The following is a 19,315-nucleotide window of genomic DNA, read 5'->3' on the forward strand; positions in this document are numbered from 1 at the left end:
AAAACACAATGAGCCACTTTTTCCCGGAACCCTTTGTTTTTACTCCAATTTATATCATTAATCTAGAGTGAAGCACGATCAACCCGGTCGAAAGTTCGGCTCGGAGCAAAGTTGCACCGAACCGAACCTCGCTAGAATTATAGAGTTCGCACGCAATCCGTCCATGGACCGCCGAACGAAGTCTGACTCTCAAAGCCCCTAGAGCCCAGGCATAACATCACGGTCCCTATAATTTATCTGGCATCTTGAAGCCCATTCCCATTGCCATCGCTTTCCGCCCTGCCGCTGAGTCGTCGCGGCAGCTCTAATCGAAAAGGAGAGAGAGTAAAAAACACACAAAAATTCGCGAGCGAGCGAGCGAACCAACCAGGGCACCCAAGGAAACCTGCCTTTCGAATAAAACACAAACTTTACGATTAAACACGATTCGCACGTATTGGAGAGCGCGAATCGGGCGGCGAGCTGAGCAGCCTCGGTCATGCAAAACAATGATCGAAGGATCGAAGGTGGACGAAGCGGGAATCTTTGAAAATAGCTATCGGGCAAGCGTGATCTTTGATGCTCGCCCAGGACCCCAGAACGTTCCCCGGAGGCTGCCGAAACGAAGGAAGGACGCCACCATTCGCCACAATAATAGCTTTTGTTTGGGTTTCTTTGTCTTACGAGTGGTGTGAGCTTGGTGCGCTACATCTCTGGATATTGGAACCTGTGTGCAAGTCCCCCCCCCCCCCCGCCGGCTTCATTTGGGTGCTGCCAAAGTCTCATTACTGTTAGCTGAATCTAGATACCGTTCGGTTTTCATTTTTTTCGTTGCTGTTGTGGAAATCTCCTCTTCGTGACCGCAGGCAGTCACAGTGTACTTGACGATGGTAGTGTAGTTTCAGGTACCGGCACGAAGAAGTTCCAAGTTCCAAAAGGCCCGCCTCTGAACTGAACTGAAGGTCCCGGCAAAGCAGCCTGCATATCGATCCCGTTTTCCGGGACGAGGAAAGTAATAAAAAGAGAGTGGGATCAGCTTCGGTTACAGGTTAATAAGTTGATCTTATTGGTTTTTGTATCGGCCTCAGTTGGACAATTTGAACTGAAGCCACTTACGAAACCGGTAAATTCTACGGACGCAGGATTTCTCGTTTCAGATAAACATCAAGATGAAAACCCTGGGCACCAATCGCGGTCTGCCCATTGGAGCTAGACAATATCCAGCTCGGGTCCGTGATCAGGGGCAGCGCAAATTCGTCATCCTCCAACATTTCCAACCAACAGCGCAACGGTCATCAAATGCACAAACAGGCGATACACGGTGCCTTACGCGGATTTTGCGTCGCACGCTCGTTTGCAAACAGCAAATCCAAAACCGGCCACTGGATTGCTGCTGACCTCGGAATGCCGTTTCTTCGAATCATGCTTTTTTTTTTATTTTTTTTTGTTTGTTTCGTCGCTTTGGTCATCGTCATCGTTGAATTTTGCTGCTACGGCTGCTGCGGCTGTTGTTGTTGTTGTTGTTGTGGTTGTTATTGTTGTTATGGTCCACAGTACGTTTCCCGTTCAGCATCACACAGATGCTCAAGTTGCGGTATGAGGATCTGTTTTATTTTTCTCACAAAATACCTTAACTCACACATATGTGACCGGATCGGAACCCTCGAAACCGCAAACCGAGACGATTCAAACGGTTGTTTTGGTTTTCTCGCATTAGGACGACGTGGTGAGCAATCGAAGCAAGCGAGCTGTGGGGAATTTGACGTTTCTGGAGGTTCTCTCCTTCGCTCACTCGCCAGGAGCACAACAAATCCAAGACAGTCGCTGTGATGATTAATGCCAAATGAATTAACCTTTCGGCGAGGTGCGGAGTGTATCTGGTCTGGTGAGTCAAATCGTAAAAAAGGTGAAGCCGTTGTAAGATTTTGCGAATAATGTTTGATTGATGCTGATGGTGTGGTGTGTCTGGAGAATCAGAAAAGGTGTCATTTCGCGAGAAATCGTGGCATGAATCATTAAAATGGGCAGCTTACGAAGAGATTGATATTAGTGGTGGTGGCCGAACAGCGACCTAGAGCTGAAATCAGTGTTCCGTGAGAGTAATAAAAATTTGACGACCCTTGAGAAAAGTCATCTGAAGGTCCAGACAGCCGAAATGTTTAATGGGCGAGGCACGACGAGAAAAGTCCGGAGTTGCTTCCTTGTTTCTTGGATTACTGAGAAATATATTTCATTGTTATTGAAAATAACATTATGTATTTTTCAATCTTTCAGATACTGGACAGGTTTAGCTGGATGAATTGTGATTATGTGAGCCACTTTGACGTGATTGCCTTGTGGGTGAACCCATGGAAAATAAACTTTGGGTTTGCTTGCCGGCTCAAGTTTGATTGACAATAATTTTAAAATGTGGACCCAAATTCCGACCGATTGGATTGTGTTTGTGGAAATGTTGCTCTGTCGAACCGATTCCTTCATACATAGTGGTGCGACAAGGCAGTCCATGTATGTACTACAACAGGCAAGTGACGTACGAAAGTATGCTGGCCGCATGTCGCTTCACATGAAAAAATCCATTCACTGTGGACATCTTTCTAAATAGATAGTTTCCCAAGTAGCATACTTTGTTTGTGTATTGTACGTTGAAATTTATGTGAAACAAGTTTTGCTTATTATTTTTACGTTTCGTTTTTGACTCATCAGTGCAGAGCAGTTCAAATTGAACTGCTCTGCACTGATGAGTCAAAGACGAAACGTAAAAATAATAAAAACGGTTATGTGCCTTAGCACAAAATTTGGCTAACCCCTAAATGAAGTTTTGCTTGCTGAAAAAACATGTATTGATCCTTTTGTATGACCGAAAAAGCGCAGTTTAACGTTTGATGTAGAACAAGTTCCTCAGTTTGTTACTAGTTCTTAAACATTTCCCAAGAACATTTATTTAGGTTGACAAAACTTGATTCAACACGTATTTAGGATGTTTTGAATGATGAAATAAACGATTTTATCTGAATGTGACCGATTTTGACTTTTAAAGTTGAAGATGTTTCTGAAGTAGTTCGGAATGCTAAAATCCAATTACAAACATCAGAAAAACCTGGTATCTGGTGGTGAAACCTGGTACCGACAATCAAAACACGTTTTGATTTTCAAGACATGTTTTTTTCTAGTAGAATTGACAATATATCAATGGTAATCAAATGGTGAGGTAACCAAGTGTTTACAAGCTTTTCTTCATAGTTAGTTAAAATTTACTCAGACTCTTCGCTTTCGATTTGATTTGTTACAAGGTTTCTTCTATAACATTCCTGGCATTATTCATAAAAGCTACGAGCGAGTTCCAAAAAATATTTTCTTTATCACATCCTAGAATGATTAAATATCTAAAAATCTTACAAAGCACGATCCTTTGAGTAAAAATAATCTTCAAAGTACAAATTAGTTCAGACGGTTACCAATAGATGAGCTTTGGCTGTTATGAATATTTAACAGCAACAGCTGATATCGATAGTTTCAAGAGATTATACATCTGTCATTAATATTTACATTATATTGTTTCCAGTTTTTTTAAACTTGTTTTTCACAGTGTTAATTATGAGCAATTTTGTGTTAACCAAACAGCATGTTCGTTGCACTTCGGTGCAAATGAAAAAAAGTGTTCAGTAAGTAACAGAAACTTTATGTCTGTCTAGCAGTTTATTTTGAACTGCTAGGTTCAACATAAACTGTTATGTACTGACGAGTCGAAGATGAAAGTTTTCTATTTTAATTGAAAAAAATGTGCAGCTGAAGCGCATCAAATGCTTGTGGATGTTTATGGTGGTAGTGCTCCAACTGATAAATTGTGCAAGTAATGGTTTTTTTTTAGATTTCAGTGTTGAAGACAGGCCTCGCTCTGGACCACAAAAAAATCGAAGACAAACATGTAATGTTTGAATCCATTTGATGCAAACATTGCATTAAGGCGGGGCTGATCGATGGAACGATGGCTTCGGTGAACAGATTTCTTTGTACACGAAATTGGTTGAAACTCGTTGAGTCGAGTTTTAACGAAATATATGGAATCTTTTTTTTCTGTAAACCGCTGCTAGGCAGTGGAGCTTGAGATAGGTTGAACACATCGAACTTTTCTTTGCGAAATCGTATTAACGGTCGGCTACCATTTCAGATGCTGGCCCTTATTACCGTTCTCACTTCCACTTTCACCTTCACTTCACTTACATGTCACTTCACTTGATTTTCCCTATTACCAGTATCACGCATTGTGAAGTGATCACTGCAGTGGAAAAACTCATTTTTTCAACGAAATGTTGGTGGCGTGATGTTCATAATGACATCAAGTTCATTCAAATAATGACTTTTGTCTTTGAAGCGATTTCCGTGCTAAGGACCTACATTCACTTCACTCGATTTTCACCGTGAAGTGATACCGATAATAAGGGTCCCAGCACTTCACTTGGTTTTCATCGTGTAGTGATACCCGAAATAAGGGCCGCTGTTTTTGTTTTGATAGTAGAGATTTTACCATTGTAGTCATTGGACTATCAGACTAAAAAAAAATGCCTGGCCTTATGTGCGGAGTTTTGGTTTGAACCAGTGATGTCCGAGCTCAGCACACGAGCTGCTCTATACCTGCACTGTGTGCCTATTAAGCTCGTGTGCTGTGCTTTTCAAACCAGACTCATGAGCGTGTGCTATTCGTGTAGTCCACCTGCTGACAAGAGACAATACAAGAGCGGACACTGTGTGCTTAAAATTTATATTATATTATTAAATAAAGAAAAAAAACCAACACTCAAGTCAGCACATGAGCCAGCTCACGAGCTAGCTCCCCATTCCAGCTCATGAGCCAGCATAGCGAGCTGGTTCTTCGAAGTATTCGACTCTCGATCTAGTAGCAACACGGCACACGAGCGTGTGCTTCAAACTTCGTGTGCGTGTTTTTGGAAAGGTACAGCACACGGACTGTAAGCGAGCTGGCTCGTGTGCTGGGCCATCACTGGTTTGAACCCAAGTAGGTTGCGTGAAAGTCGATTGTCTTACCCATCACACTATGCTCGACCCCCAATGCAGTTGCTCATTTACCTTACTGTTGCTAGAAACTTCCAAGAGAGCATATTTCATAAGAGTAATGGTAAAGCGAGGCAAACATTTGGATGACTATCTTGAAATAACCCTGTTTGGGTCTGCATGAAACTTTTTACAAAAAAAATTTGCATTAGCCTTTACACGATCCGAAGATGTTTACAAGATCCCAGCTGCTAGAAGTTCGAAACCTCTGCTTAGTGCAAATACCATTTTTCAGGTGAAGTAACTTTGCGAGTGTGAGTACCAGTGAAGCGTGCCTGGTTGGGAAACAGTACCGATTTCAATAAGTTAATATTTGCGGAGTGCCTTTTAGAGCAGAGATTGACGCAGAATTCGAATGCAACGAAAATACTCGAAATTTTCCAAAAGAAGTCATAAGGCTCGCTTGATTTTAACCTGATAACAGAAATGGGTCCATGAAGGAGACAAAGACTCGAAACATCGGTACCGCCTCCGTAGTGCCATACAATCTTAAAATCGAAAAAAAGGTAAAACTACTACCATCACAATTGTTTCATTTCGATCAATATTGAAAATGCAAGTTCTACCAAACTCTCTTATGTAGATTTCTAGTAAAAAAGATCCATCATTATTTATTTTCGTTTGGATTAAGGTTGTCGTAATTAATTTTAGATTTCAAATCAAGATTTAAAACAATAAAAAGACGAATATTTATAGTATTTAACTGTCTTCTCATTAGTCGAACCACCGCAATGTTCTGCTGATTGAAGTATGCGCACAGTAAATACTAGCCATAGTTTTCAGATAACATTTTTTTGTTAATGTAAAGATATTATCAACACGACTAAGATAATTTTATTGGGTGCGTCATCGTGCGGTTTGCTTATTGGTACCATGAATTTTAAACCGAATTGCATCGTTGAAAAGTCGAAAATTGTTTTAAGGCCAAAAAGTTTTCGTAGTTCTCAGGAAAAAAAAACATGATTTGGCAAGCTATTCGCAGTCGCAGTGTGAAGAGCAAAATCTTCATAACCACATATACTATAGTTAATCAGCAGATTTATGTTAATTAATGTTTTCAAAAAAAAAAAAAGGCTAGTGCCAGCACAGGCGCCTGTTTGTGTGTCTTGCCATTATAATGAAGAAAGGGTATGCAGGAAACAACAGCAACATTGTACCAAATGACTGCAATCTTCCGAACACTCCACAAATTCATCCAACAGAAAGATATTGAGCCATTGTGAAACGAATCCTTGGGAAATCGAAACCCAAGTAGCAAACACTGTTTTTGTAAAAAAAAATCCTGTATATTTAGGTCCTCTGAGAGCTGTGCACAAAATGACACATTTTTACAGTAGATTTCACACAAGTTTCATGCTTTCTGATATATTTTTAGGTTCTGAAACGCACTTGCGCGAAATGCGATATATGTTAATATTTTGGTTGTTCTAATAAAATTCAGCCATTTGACGTTCTTTTGAATTGTGTCGTATGGAGATATCTGTTACCTGTATATTGAATACCTTTTTGCTGTATATTTCCCGTAACTTTTGCGCAATTGGAAAAGCGCAATTTGTTTATGTGATGTACTAAATTTCTGGCTTTTTAAATATTTCCAGAAAAAAAACTGTGCAACCTACCAAGTGCCATTAAAAGTTTTGTATATTTAAAGTTGTAATATTTGCTAATGTCGGGAGGTTGGTTAGAAAACCCGATTTAGAACATAACCTATTTAGGTTTTGGGATAATCTCAACAAGCAGTGAATGAATACGAATGGTAAGCCTTATAAACTTATCATCATAGATTTTATAACTTAAATCTTGGACAATCGGAAACGTCGAAGACTAAAAAATTATCGCAGTTTAGCGATAAGGAATTTTGAATTATAAATCAATTGCACTTTGATACGATGCCAACTGAACAACTCGTCCTCGTCCCGCTCTGTCGAAAGGAAGAACTGTGAATCCACACGTTACACACGGTAGTTCCAAGCTGCTTGACGGGTAAAATATGCAGCCCAACTACTGTGGATCAAGATCACAATATTAACGCTATCGATTGTATTGGAATTTTTAACGATTTTACGAGTTGCGCGAAGCGAGTTCCCGCCACAGAATGTTTACCATCTCATCGTACGTGCGTCCGCTGTTGGCCAATGGAAAACCACGGCAACGACGACGACTACGTAGATGACAAACGATGGTAACCAAAAAGGGGAAAGCGCGTATGTTTACCTGATAAAATATATATGCTTTTGTTTACCTTCAGTGATACGTAAGTTTTCTGGACAAACAGCTTAACTGAACTCTGCTGGGACAGTATAAATCTACCGAAATTGACGCGTCGATAGGCTGTTTCACGAATGGAACAAGACGGGGCCAGAGGTGGATTTAGAGGACATACAGGTTTCGCGCCGTGATAAGACGGGTTTTTTATTTACACAAGTTTTTTTTATTTTTCTTGTAAAAAAATATACTCCGATTGTGCAAACAACGAAATGTCTTGTTTGTTCGTTTTACTGTTTTGATAAAAAATGTATCCTTTTCCAGCAAAAAAAAAACAGACTTACTTTTGCCTTTGACGAACTCCGAGTTCTTTTCCTCCAGTCGTTTGAGTTGAGCTTCGCGTTCCATCTGTAGCCGCTGCTGCCGATTCCGGTAGGCTTCGTAGCCAGGTGTCCGTTCCCGGGCATGGGATATAGTGGCTAGCACACTAATGACCAGAACCGTTGGCAGCAGCAAACCCGCTGCTAAACTCGTGTTGTATCCTTTCATACTGTCCGCATCACCACCGACTCACCGCAGGAACTGTTCTAGGAACTGGTTCCCCGAGACCGCATTATTAACTATTGCTAATTCCTTGCCGAAGACTAACTCAGACACGCGGAAAAATCGTGAACTATCACTTCCGCGAATTAACACTTGTATGACGCAATGAAGCTCTTCTTGGCTGATTTCTTTTCTGCACACTGACTTTGGAACGAAATATCACGAATCATTTGCACATTCTCTATGTTTTGACCAGCACTCGACGATGCCGCACTCTTCCCAGTAACCACTGAAGCGTTGAACGGGGCAAATGCTAACATAAACATCCAATTGGTCACAGAATGACCGTAGCACACTGCCGACCACCGGTTAACTGGTGCCACTCGTTGATCCCCGGGTTCAGAACTTTACCCTTCCACAGCAACTGCCCGTATGCGTTCCTTGCTGTTGCTACTGCAAAGGGCAGCCCCACCAAAACGTGTCACACGAGCGATTCTGATTTTACGACTTATTTTAATTTCCACACAAGCACGATCAACAACTGCCACTGGCGAGCTGTTCGATTATTCCGTTCGGTACAAGCACTTATTCGATAATACACGTTCCTAATCGCGATCAGTTGTTCCGTTTGGTTCCAGTAGATTCCTTATGATTCGTTTTATTTTCGCGAAACGAATTATCACCTATGTAACAATAATTTTACTCTCAGATTTTCCAAGCCTCCCAAGAAACGACGTAGATTTACCAAAACAATATTTTGTTCTACAACTCTAACGGTTCGGCGCGAAAATTTTTACGATCACTTCTACGCATCACCCACAAACGGAAGCAATACAAAAACAATAGAACAATCAGAAACGTAGCGAAAATCCGGACGCGCCTGCGCACCTTCTAGCATTGTAACTCGTACTAAAAGCTAAACAGCGCTAAATGTTCGCGCAAACTACTCTCGTGGGTCTCTCCAGCAACTTCGAGAAGAAAAAGACTATTTTGCTGTGGCAGTAATATGAAAAAAAAATAACACCAATACACCGGCGTCGTCATCGTTCTTGGGTTGGTCGTTGTCGTGAGTCGATCAGGAGCCCACTCTCCGCCAAGATCACGACGAAAGAAAACCTAAGAAGGTGTTCTTCCTGTACCAGTATTAGTCGAAGTCGATCCAGTTACGCAGGTGAGCGAGAGAGAGAGAGAGAGAGTGTGTGTGTGTGCATGCGGGCGGTCGGACAGGTCAGGCTGTGCAAGTAGCTGGGACGGGTGTGGAGAATGAGGCAAGGTGTAATAAGATACGAACTGGAAATGAAAAGCACACGTTGAAAAATACCTTTCGGGACCCCGTGTGTCGTGTTTTTGTGGATCACGAAGGATGAAAGAGTGGAGAGGAAAAGGTATGAGGCGCACAACGAGTGAAGCCGACTGTGGCTGTGGCTATCGGCTGAAGAGATTTCTGGTTGCGTACAGGGTGCAGCGGAAAAGACGTCGTCGGTTTTTAAAAGTGATCGTGATTGATTCTCACACAAATGTTACCAATGCCTGCAAGAAGCATTTCACGTGAGAGTATTTCATGAATCAATTAATATTCAAAAATATTCTCAATTTTTTTCATATAAATATATTTCAACATAATCGGATAATTTAAAGGCAATTGTAAAACACTTGACAGCTCAAATATTATTAGAACTATGCTTCTAGTAGAGTTAAATAACTGACAATGGTTTTAAATAAATTCGTACTACGATTTCGGTTTTCAATCAATTTTACAGTCTTGCATGATTGAGAATGTCTCAGCGTTCTCTTTTTTTAAATTTATGGAGAAGACAATAAAATGTTCCAATTTGAAAAACTCATGAATCCATTGATGCAAATATGGTTTTTTGGCGGGGCCGTCCGAATTAAACGAAAAATGTAAAGCTTAATTGTGAAATAATGTTTAAAACTTTTCTATTGTATCGGAAACTAGAAATTTCTTCCATCTATATAGATGTTTATTAACTGCAAGGAACGGATATAGCCGCATAAAAAAAACCGCATAACTCTGAAAATTCGCATAATAAAACCGCATAACTCTGAAACTTCGCATAAAAAAACCGCATTACTCTGAAGCTTCGCATAAAAAAACCGCAGAAGGGGAACCGCATAACTCTGAAAATTCGCATAAAAAAAACCACATAATTCTGAAACTTCGCATAAAAAAACCGCATAACTCTGAAAATCCGCATAAAAAAAGTCGCGTAAAAAAACCGCATAAAAAAGACCTCAGTGTATATGCGTTTCATGCGGTCCACCTAGGTTTGATTGCTAATCCCGAAAAAAAGTATCAGAAAGTTTCTCTGGTCCGAAGAGGCGAATGACCTCAAGGTTAAAACCTCTATACTCGAAGCAAAACAAAAAATACCAACTAGAATGAAGCATAAGAGTGTTTTGCATCGACCGGAACAACTGGTTGACGAGACAGAATTACTGATAAATTAGTATCCCAAGTAGTTTTAGTCATTGCCACAACATGCAGCCGAACATTGTCGTGATGGAAAATTACGATCCCGATTTTGATCGCATACACCTAACTCGATTTCCTTTTCCAAAAAATTAGACAAGGTTTGTCTAGTGCAATGTCTGAACTGAAGTGTCGTATGTAAATATACATATAACATATAGAATATATATCGGTATATACTGGCCGATTCCAGTAATGGTTCTTTATAAGATAGCACAAATTACCCATCTTAATATAATTTATGTTACATTTTCGATACGTGTATGCACTTCAGTGTAAACTCATAAAGCGTTCTGCTAGTAGCAGAAACTTCATACCATAGAAACAATAAAAACGGTTATGTGCCCTAGCACAAAATTTGGCTAACCCCTAAATGTTCATACCTGCTTAAAGGTTTATGTAGCTCTGCTGAGTGGCATACCAGTTTAACATAAGCTGTTATGCACTGACGATTCGAAGATGAAAAAATACAATTTATCAAAATGGTTATGTGACCTGTGCACAAAAATTGTTTAACCTGAATATTGTTTGCGTTTCGTCATAGACTCATCAGTGCATGCTTAATGCAAAACTCGGCAGTTCAATTTGAACCACTAAGCAGACGTAAAGTTTCTGATAATTGTAGAATACTTTTTGTTTAGCACCGAAGTGTCATGTCTAAACTGACGTGCCGAACGAAAACGGATTAGCGACGTCAACTGGCCGATTTAGGTTTGATCATTCAGGGCTAATTTTGTGCTTAGGGCACATAACCGTTTTGAATATTGTTCACGTTTCGTCTTAGACTCATCAGTGCATAGCAGGTCAATTTGACCTATAAATGACCTTTTATAATCATTCTTAAAAAGGAACTTAAATTATCGTTAAATGTTAATACTTATTTTAAAAACGTGCTTAAACCACCTATCAGTGAGATGATACCTTTTTTTATCAATTCGCATAGGTGTTTTTCATGAATATTCTTCGGTTTTCATGATATTATTTTAATGACCATCGTTTTAAGCTCCAATTTGACATTTTAATCACTCATTACTCTATCTAAAAAGGTTACAATCGATTAAACTTTTCATGATATGTCGAAGTGAGTTCCACTTTAGAATTTACGGTAATTTAAGGTACTTCCAGAGCCGGTATTCAGGAACCAGCATAAACCAAACCGATTCGAATGGCCATATGACGAATAAATTGCAATAGTTTTGAGTCCAACTTTCAAGCTTTTCGGGATTATCATCTTGTATATCGGTTTGAATTTTAAAAATTCATCCTCCTGTAATTCCAGAATCGGAAGTCAGCATTGAATAAAATTAATTAATTTTGTGTGGGACTATAAGTTTATTTTAATTTGATTTTTTTTCTGAAATTCGATTTGGCTTTATTTGAGAAAACGATTGAGCTTTGAGAAACGATTCGATACTGGAGCCGGAATTCGAAAATCGGTGTAGCCGAAGTCAGACAAATTCACCTGATCAGTTTACATTTGTTTCAATATCTTTGAGAAATCGTAGTACGAGTTAAATTGTTGGGTGCCTTCCGAATCGAAAACTGAATACCACTAAAACTGAAATAAGTTTATTTGGTGGTCGACTATTCAAATCAGCAAATCTTAGATGATTCTTAGATATCATTTGAATCTTAGATCGGTTCAGCCATCTACGAGGAAAATAAGTTACACAATTTTAATTTCGTTTCACATATACAAGGTGAGATGAAAAAACTGCAACCAACTTCAGACTGCTGTCATTTCTAAACCGCTCGTCCCACAGCTGTCAGATTTATTCTAGTGACAGCTCATTATATTATTTACAAGCGCACAAAAGCATTTTGGTGGGAATTTTTCAGAAAAAAAGTTATTTGTGATGGAATTCAAGTGTGATAGTGTGATTGCTTTGCATTTGGCTGGAAAACCACAAGTGGCTATTGTTAGAGCCCTCCAGCATTTAAAAGTGAATAAATCTTTTGTGTCTCGTACCATCGCTCGTTACCGTGATACTGGTAGCGTAGCCCGACGTCAAGGAAGTGGACGAAAAAAAACAGCAACATCGGCAGAAATGGTTCGAAAAGTGAAGAAGCGAATTGAACGAAATCCGCGTCGCAGTGGCCGAAAAATGGCTCGTGAGCTGAACATATCGCAATATGCCATTCGGCAAATATTGAAAAATGAGCTTGGACTGAAGCCATTGAAGTTCCAAAAAGTGCAAGATCTTACTGATGCGCAAAAAAAAGTTAGACTCGAAAAAGCTAAAGAGTTGCTTCGCTTGGCCGAAAGTGGTGAACTGCCGAATTTGGTTTTCTCCGATGAGAAACCATTCGTTATCCAGCAGTTTGTAAACAAACAAAATGATCGTGTTTACTTGCCAGAGAGGTCAGCTGAAAATTTGCAACTTCGGTTGGCCACCAGAACTCAAAAGCCGGCCATGGTGATGGTGTGGGCCGCCATAACAGCCGATGGTCGCTCGCCGCTCGTATTCATCGACCGTGGGGTCAAAATAAATGCGCAAATCTATCGCGAAAATATTTTGGAGGGAGTTCTGAAGCCCTGGGCACGCAAACATTTCGGCCGCAGACCTTGGACATTCCAACAGGACTCAGCACCATCGCACTCAGCACGCGCCACCCAAGAATGGTTAAGAAATGAGGTTCCTCGCTTCATTTCCACCGCACAATGGCCACCAAAATCTCCGGATGCCAATCCGTTGGACTATTGTGCCTGGGGTATTTTGGAAAGCAAGGTTGGCACTAAAAAATACCAAAGTGTCGATCATCTCAAGCAAGCGCTTCGCCGAGAATGGGACAAAATACCGCAGAGCCACTTTCGGGCAGCGTGTGATGGTTTCATTGGCCGTTTGAAGGCCATAGTTCGTGCCAAAGGTGGCCAATTCGAACAAATCTAAACCGATTCTCAAATTTGATGTTATTTCCGACATTTTTTGCTTTCATTCAATAAAATTTAAAAAAAAATGAAAAAATTATGGCGTTTTACTTTGTTGCAGTTTTTTCATCTCACCTTGTAATCCTGTAGTTCCGGAACCAGAAGTCGGATCCAAACATAATTCAGGAACCTTGTTTAGGAGCATACGAATTTTCATATGAATCTGAGTTTGTAGAAAACGGTTGAGTCATCTTCGAAAATAAGGTAAAAAATTGAGTGAAATTATTTGTCACATATGCATTTGCTGATCTCGACGAACTGATTTAAATTGTATATAGGTGTTTTGTTCTTCCAGCATTTATTGCTGTAAGCAGTTTAAATCAATATAATTATGAAATTGTTTAGAATTCGGAAGTACTGCCATCTTTCCAATATGTCATATTCGAACGATTATGTTGCCAAAAACGAACCGTGCTAAAATTGGTCCGAGGCAAAATGTCATGAAAAATAATGCTGTTCACAGTCTTTTTGGTACTTAGAAACTATTGTATGTAACAGTATAAAAAATCGTGTTTTACGTTGCTCTCAAGCCTTTCTTTGCCATACAGCGCTCAGAACTTCTACTGCTGGAATATGGGGGAAAAGTCGCTTACACAAAAAATTCGAGATCTCCGTTAAAAATGGACGGATTTTAACAATCTATGGCTTGTTGGATAGCTATTACCGTGCGGAATCTAAGTCTGAAAACTTATTCTGTTTTCAAGGTCAATTGTGACAGATACTGTCAAAAAACTGAAAATTTTGACATAAAACTTCGTATAACTCAAAAAGTAAACATCCGATCTCAAAACCATACAATAGCGTTCTGGGTGACGGGGAGACCTTTCATTTGCGACTAGTTTGATCAAAATCGGTCCAGCCATCTCTGAGATCTCGACCTCTTAGTTGACAACACACATACAGACACACACACATACACACACAGATATTTGCTCTGTTCGTCGAGCTGAATTGATTGGTATATGACATTCGGCCCTCCGGGCCTCGGAAAATTTTTCGAAAGTTTGAGCGAATTCTATAGCTATTTTTTATATATATAAAAAAAGGTAAAAACTGTATAAATTGAAGATCATTTAAAAATTTTATTTTTCGTCGCGAGTCGAATCGGTGTCTCTTTTCGTAGGCAATTACTCTTTTGCCATACTGAAGACGTGGCCAAAGTTCCATCCAAATCGTTCGTGATTTTTCCTCTATTGTTGCTGTTAATTTCAGGAACTGCTTTGTTGCAAAACGAAAAAGCAGTTTTCTCCTCTGTCGTCGATTAGAATTTGGAATAAAAAATTATCAATCGATTTTGAAGGTTTTTATGAACCAAATGGTAAGGAAAAGGAAAAAATTCCAAGCGGTCGCGAAGAAAAGTGTTTGTGCGGATTTTCCATAATGGCTATTTTTGTATTGACCGTAAGTAGAATCTTAAAAAGGAAAGCTGCGAAAATATTAGGAATACAAATATGTTTCGGGGCGATTTTTTCCAAAATTTGAAGCTGACAAATAATGATTACAAATTCATTATTATATATGGGGCATTTCACGCAAAATCAGCCACCCAAAATTTTTTTTTCATCTAACTATTTTTTTCAGTAAAGTACTCGAAAATATTCGACACGTATTTTTTTATTTCAATATGGCACGTGAATTTTAGAGATATGATTTTTTTTAAATTTCGCCTTTAAAAAGAGCCTTTTTTCAACAGCCTATACTTTAAAATCTAATAAAGATACAAAAATTCGTCCAAGACATGAAATGTGCGTCTTTTCCTTAGCTTTCAAATAAGCGATTCCATAAAACAACCTTTAAAGTAAATAGAATGAAAAAAAGTTAATAATTAATAAACATAAATTTCAAACTTGGGCCTAATTTTTTTTGTTGAAAAAAGAAGCCTTAGAGACTTAATTCAATCTTGACAAAGTTTCAGAGTGTAAAGATCAATACTTTCGGAGCAGTGAATTTCTCAATTACGACCCGCACGTGCGGAGCGTACCGCAGCGCAATTCGCTCGGATACGGGCTTAACTTGTCGACACATGTCGCGCCACAGATCGAATCCTAACTTTGTCAGTTTATTGTTAGCAACGTTTCAGGCAAAAAGCGAGTAAAATTGGGACAAAGGATTTACGTGAGTAATAAAATAATGGCACCAATATCCCAAATGTATGCAATTATATGTTGGTACATACTTGCGATACGGATTTTGATATTAAAGCATACATTCTCTTCGCCAAGCTTGTGTTCAAGTTTTGTATGCAAGTAGTTATATTTATAGCGTTAAGTTTCTCTACCATTCTGCGATTTCGGTTGAAGCGATAAACTATTTCTCATTATTAATCGAGTTTATATTATATAAATTAGAAATTATTCTTACGCACTCGAAATTTACCCTGAGGTAGTTGTCAATTTCTCAGGCGAAACGACATAACATGGAATTTCATCCGAGCTTGCATGACACAAGATCAGAGCATATCAATTAAAGCCTCAAATCGTTTTATGGCACTTTTTGCTCTGCTGTCTAGCAACAACCTACCTCTAGTATGCTACGCGTAGGACTGAAACGTTAGCTATAATTTCGCTTCTATTTATAGATTCGCGTGCTTCCAGCAGCTTCGCTTTTGCATCAATTGACCAATCAGAGCGATGCTTTCCCTTTGATATATCGCTTACTCCTTCAAAACCGTCGTATATGGCAGGGAAATCCGATATGCCGGAGATTTTTAGCTGACAAAATAGGACACTGCTCGCTACTAATCAAAATTTCAATCATTTATAATTGAAAATACGTGGCTTCATACATTCAACTCGAATCTTAGAAATATTTCCAATCAAATAATGACATAATATTAATAATTGATACAAAATATACTGAGCTGTAAGTGTTTAAAACCAGACCACATTTCTACGTGTATTTTTCCTTGAGTTTCTAATTTGCACCCCTATATAGAAAATAAAGATGTGTTCCACATCAAAAATATTGTTGTTTACGCTTCAGCTGAACGAGACATATTGATTCTGAAACTGTATGACAGGAGCTTTCCAACCCACATAGAAGTGATTTGCAAATCAAAACAAATTTTGATATTAAAATCAAACATCTCAATGGTAGAAACTAGCATTATTTAGTTCGAAATAAGAGTTAAAAATAATTTTAGTATCAAAGCCAGAACAAAACAAGCAAAACGAATTTTTGGGTTATTTGATATTTTAGAACACAATAATATAATAAGCATTTATCTTGTTTATCTTATAACTAACTTTGATGCTAAACAAATATTGTACAATTTCGCGATTCATTTGATGAAATATCAAGAAAATATCAAGTATCGCGATGACAGCACAGAAAAATCAAGACGTGATATGATGGCGAAATTTGTTATTGTTTTGATCTTTGTTTGCCATTTACATCCACCCGGGAATGCATATTGCATATGCATGTCAATCACTGGAGTAAAAATGGAGTAACACCATCTGTTAGAAAACGGCACCTACTAGGATTGACAACAACGCTGCGATGACAATGGCCATGTACGCAGATAAAGAAAAAATCTATGTTAATGGTATTAGATCCGAGGTGAAATCGGAGGAGATATAATTGACGAGCTTTTATAATTTGGGATATTGACTGTAAATACAAATACAGATGTTCTTGAGTTAGCGTAACCTTATGAAAATCGTTGAAAGTACCTGATGCTTCGTCCGGCTATGAATCGACTGATGCAGTGAAGAAATTTGTATGAATATTGCACTGTTAGCTCTGTTCAGTTGGAATTCAGATGCTTTCATTCTGCCGAGATTTAGTTTTCATTCAGCAAAACATCAATTTAGGCTGTGAACCATTTCGTGGTTAATTTTAACTTTTGGTTGAAATCTGACACTCGAGTGGTTATTTTGATGTTGTTCAAAAATAACCCTGCTCGAAATCATGGTTATTTTCGACAGATCGATGGTTATTTTCCGTCACTGAATAAAATCTTACAAAGAAAATTCTAATATTAATTCTTTAGTCATCTTTCCATTCGTCAAATTTTTAAATGGGCAACAGTCTTAGTTAAATTGAACTACTCGACACAAAATAACCACTCAAGTGTCAGATGTTAACCAAAAGTTAAAATTAACCGCGAAATGATTCACAGCCTTAATGTACTGTTGGTCGAAATCGGCTACGCTTGAAACTTGGTTGTTTTTTTTTGTCAATTCGCCATTTTCGATATTGTACAGTTATTTACACCACTAGCTGGTTCGTAGGTAAAGTCTTGGTATTACATTCCTTTTGTGGCATTTTACCAATCTGCGTTAATAAACTTCGCAGTCGATTATCAGTGTACAGAATCATTGCATGATTCGTGCTACGATCCTATTTACAAAATCCTTCCAGCACGAGGTTCGAACATACGACAAACTAGCTTGTAAAACCAGACACCTATGCATTGAGCTGTCATACTCTAGCTTGTTTGAGGTAATTGAATTTCGATTTTGCATTTAGCCAAGAACGAGGTACGAGTGCTCCAGTTCAATAACATTTATACAATTTGTAATAATATTAAACCTTACCCTGTTTTCTGAAACTTGTTTAATTACTTTCCTTGGCGAACGGCACAATTGTTAATAATCAGGTTTTCAAAAGCGGGAAAAAGTATCTGTGACTATTCAATCATTCTAAAGCTTTTTGCCTTTCTCATATAGAAAGGTTATGCAATCACTGTGAAAACCGACTTTTGAACCGAGACCCGGAGAACCGAATGTCATATACCATTCGACTCAGTTCGTCGAGTACGCAAAATGTCTGTGTGTGTTTATGTGGGTATGTGTGTATGTAACGTTTTTTTGCACTAACTTTTCTCGGAGATGGCTGAACCGATTTTCACAAACTTATGTTCAAATGAAAGGTCTTGTGGTCCCATACAAAATTCCTAAATATTATTTGAATCCGACTTCCGGTTCCGGAGTTATGGGGTAAAATGTGCAAAAAAATGAAAATATGTTTTCTAGCTTTTCTCATAGATGGCGCGACCGATTTTCATAAACTTAGGTTCAAATGAAAGGTCCTTCATCCTTATCCGACTTCCGGATCCGGAAATATAAGGTAAAGTGTGTTAAAAATTGTATACCATCACTAAAAAGGGCGAAAAATCGTAAAAAGTTTTCTAAATCGATCTCAAATCTTCTCCAATTAATAGTTTTTATCAGTAGATGGTCAAACAAACCGATTTCGGTTATTCTTTTTAGGAATCGAAGAAAACTTGATTGATATGAGAAAGGCATCATTACACCACTAGGTGGATTAAAACAGGTTTTTATCTTAACATCATCTTAAGATTCATTTAAAATTGTTTGCGTGGTCATACATAAAAACTATTCAAATACTATCTAGAATTAAATATAGTTATCTCGTTAGTAATTTTAATTATATTAAACTACTTTTCGAACCTAATAATATCGATAATTGGTGTAAATTTTTACACTTGAATGAATTTTGATTCCGAAAAATATTTAAATAGATATATATTATCGAACCTAATTCGTCAAGATAAAAATATTTAATTTTTATACAATTAGATTTAATGAAAGGTTCGTCATCAATATCCAGTATTCAAAAATCTTTTAGATCTCAAAGAACTTGTAGGTTAAATAGTGGGTTGAAATCTGTTAGATAAAATACATAAAATTCAAAATGTGGAATGAATCCCGCAGCCGAGGGAAACACGTAGAAAGTTTCCATTCAAAAATCAACACATTTGCTCTGAAAGTACCGGCTAAGATTTTATCCGGTTATACCATTCAAAGTTTTTTCCCGGTTGTTGCATTGAAAATGACTTTAAACGTTTTCTGCTCTGGAAAGTTCTAGTCCGTTTTTGGCACACAAAATATAAATTAGGTTTTCGTATTCAAAACTACTTAAAGGGGCCGGTCCGGCGAACGACCAAAATTAGGATAAAACCGGGTATAAATACATGATATAAAAAAACTTGAAGGGTTTTAACGATAAGTTGCACTTATTAGCTATTCATATTACGCTCTGCTATGTTTCAAACAGTATCACACACAGGGTTTTTTTGAAAAAAAGCTTTAAAAATAAAAGTTTCATTCATGTCTATTCATGTTAACTTG

General features: G+C 38.3%; 1 protein-coding gene across 2 annotated transcripts in view; it reads right to left on the bottom strand.

Annotated features, from left to right (window-relative positions):
• Window positions 1-19,315, bottom strand: part of LOC131430655 (epidermal growth factor receptor) — a 295,688-nt gene that overhangs the window by 74,332 nt on the left and 202,041 nt on the right. The window contains exon 1 of one of the 2 annotated variants that reach the window (XM_058595779.1): window positions 7,599-8,690. The exons of the other annotated variant lie outside the window; for it this stretch is intronic. Within the exon in view, the coding sequence (XP_058451762.1) occupies window positions 7,599-7,803 (205 nt within the window). The 5' untranslated portion in view covers window positions 7,804-8,690. Of the gene's footprint in view, window positions 1-7,598; window positions 8,691-19,315 lie in introns of those variants that run through there. 2 annotated transcript variants of the gene reach the window in all.

The sequence above is a fragment of the Malaya genurostris genome, chromosome 2 (genome assembly GCF_030247185.1).
Source record: "Malaya genurostris strain Urasoe2022 chromosome 2, Malgen_1.1, whole genome shotgun sequence".
Classification (NCBI taxonomy): domain Eukaryota; kingdom Metazoa; phylum Arthropoda; class Insecta; order Diptera; family Culicidae; genus Malaya; species Malaya genurostris.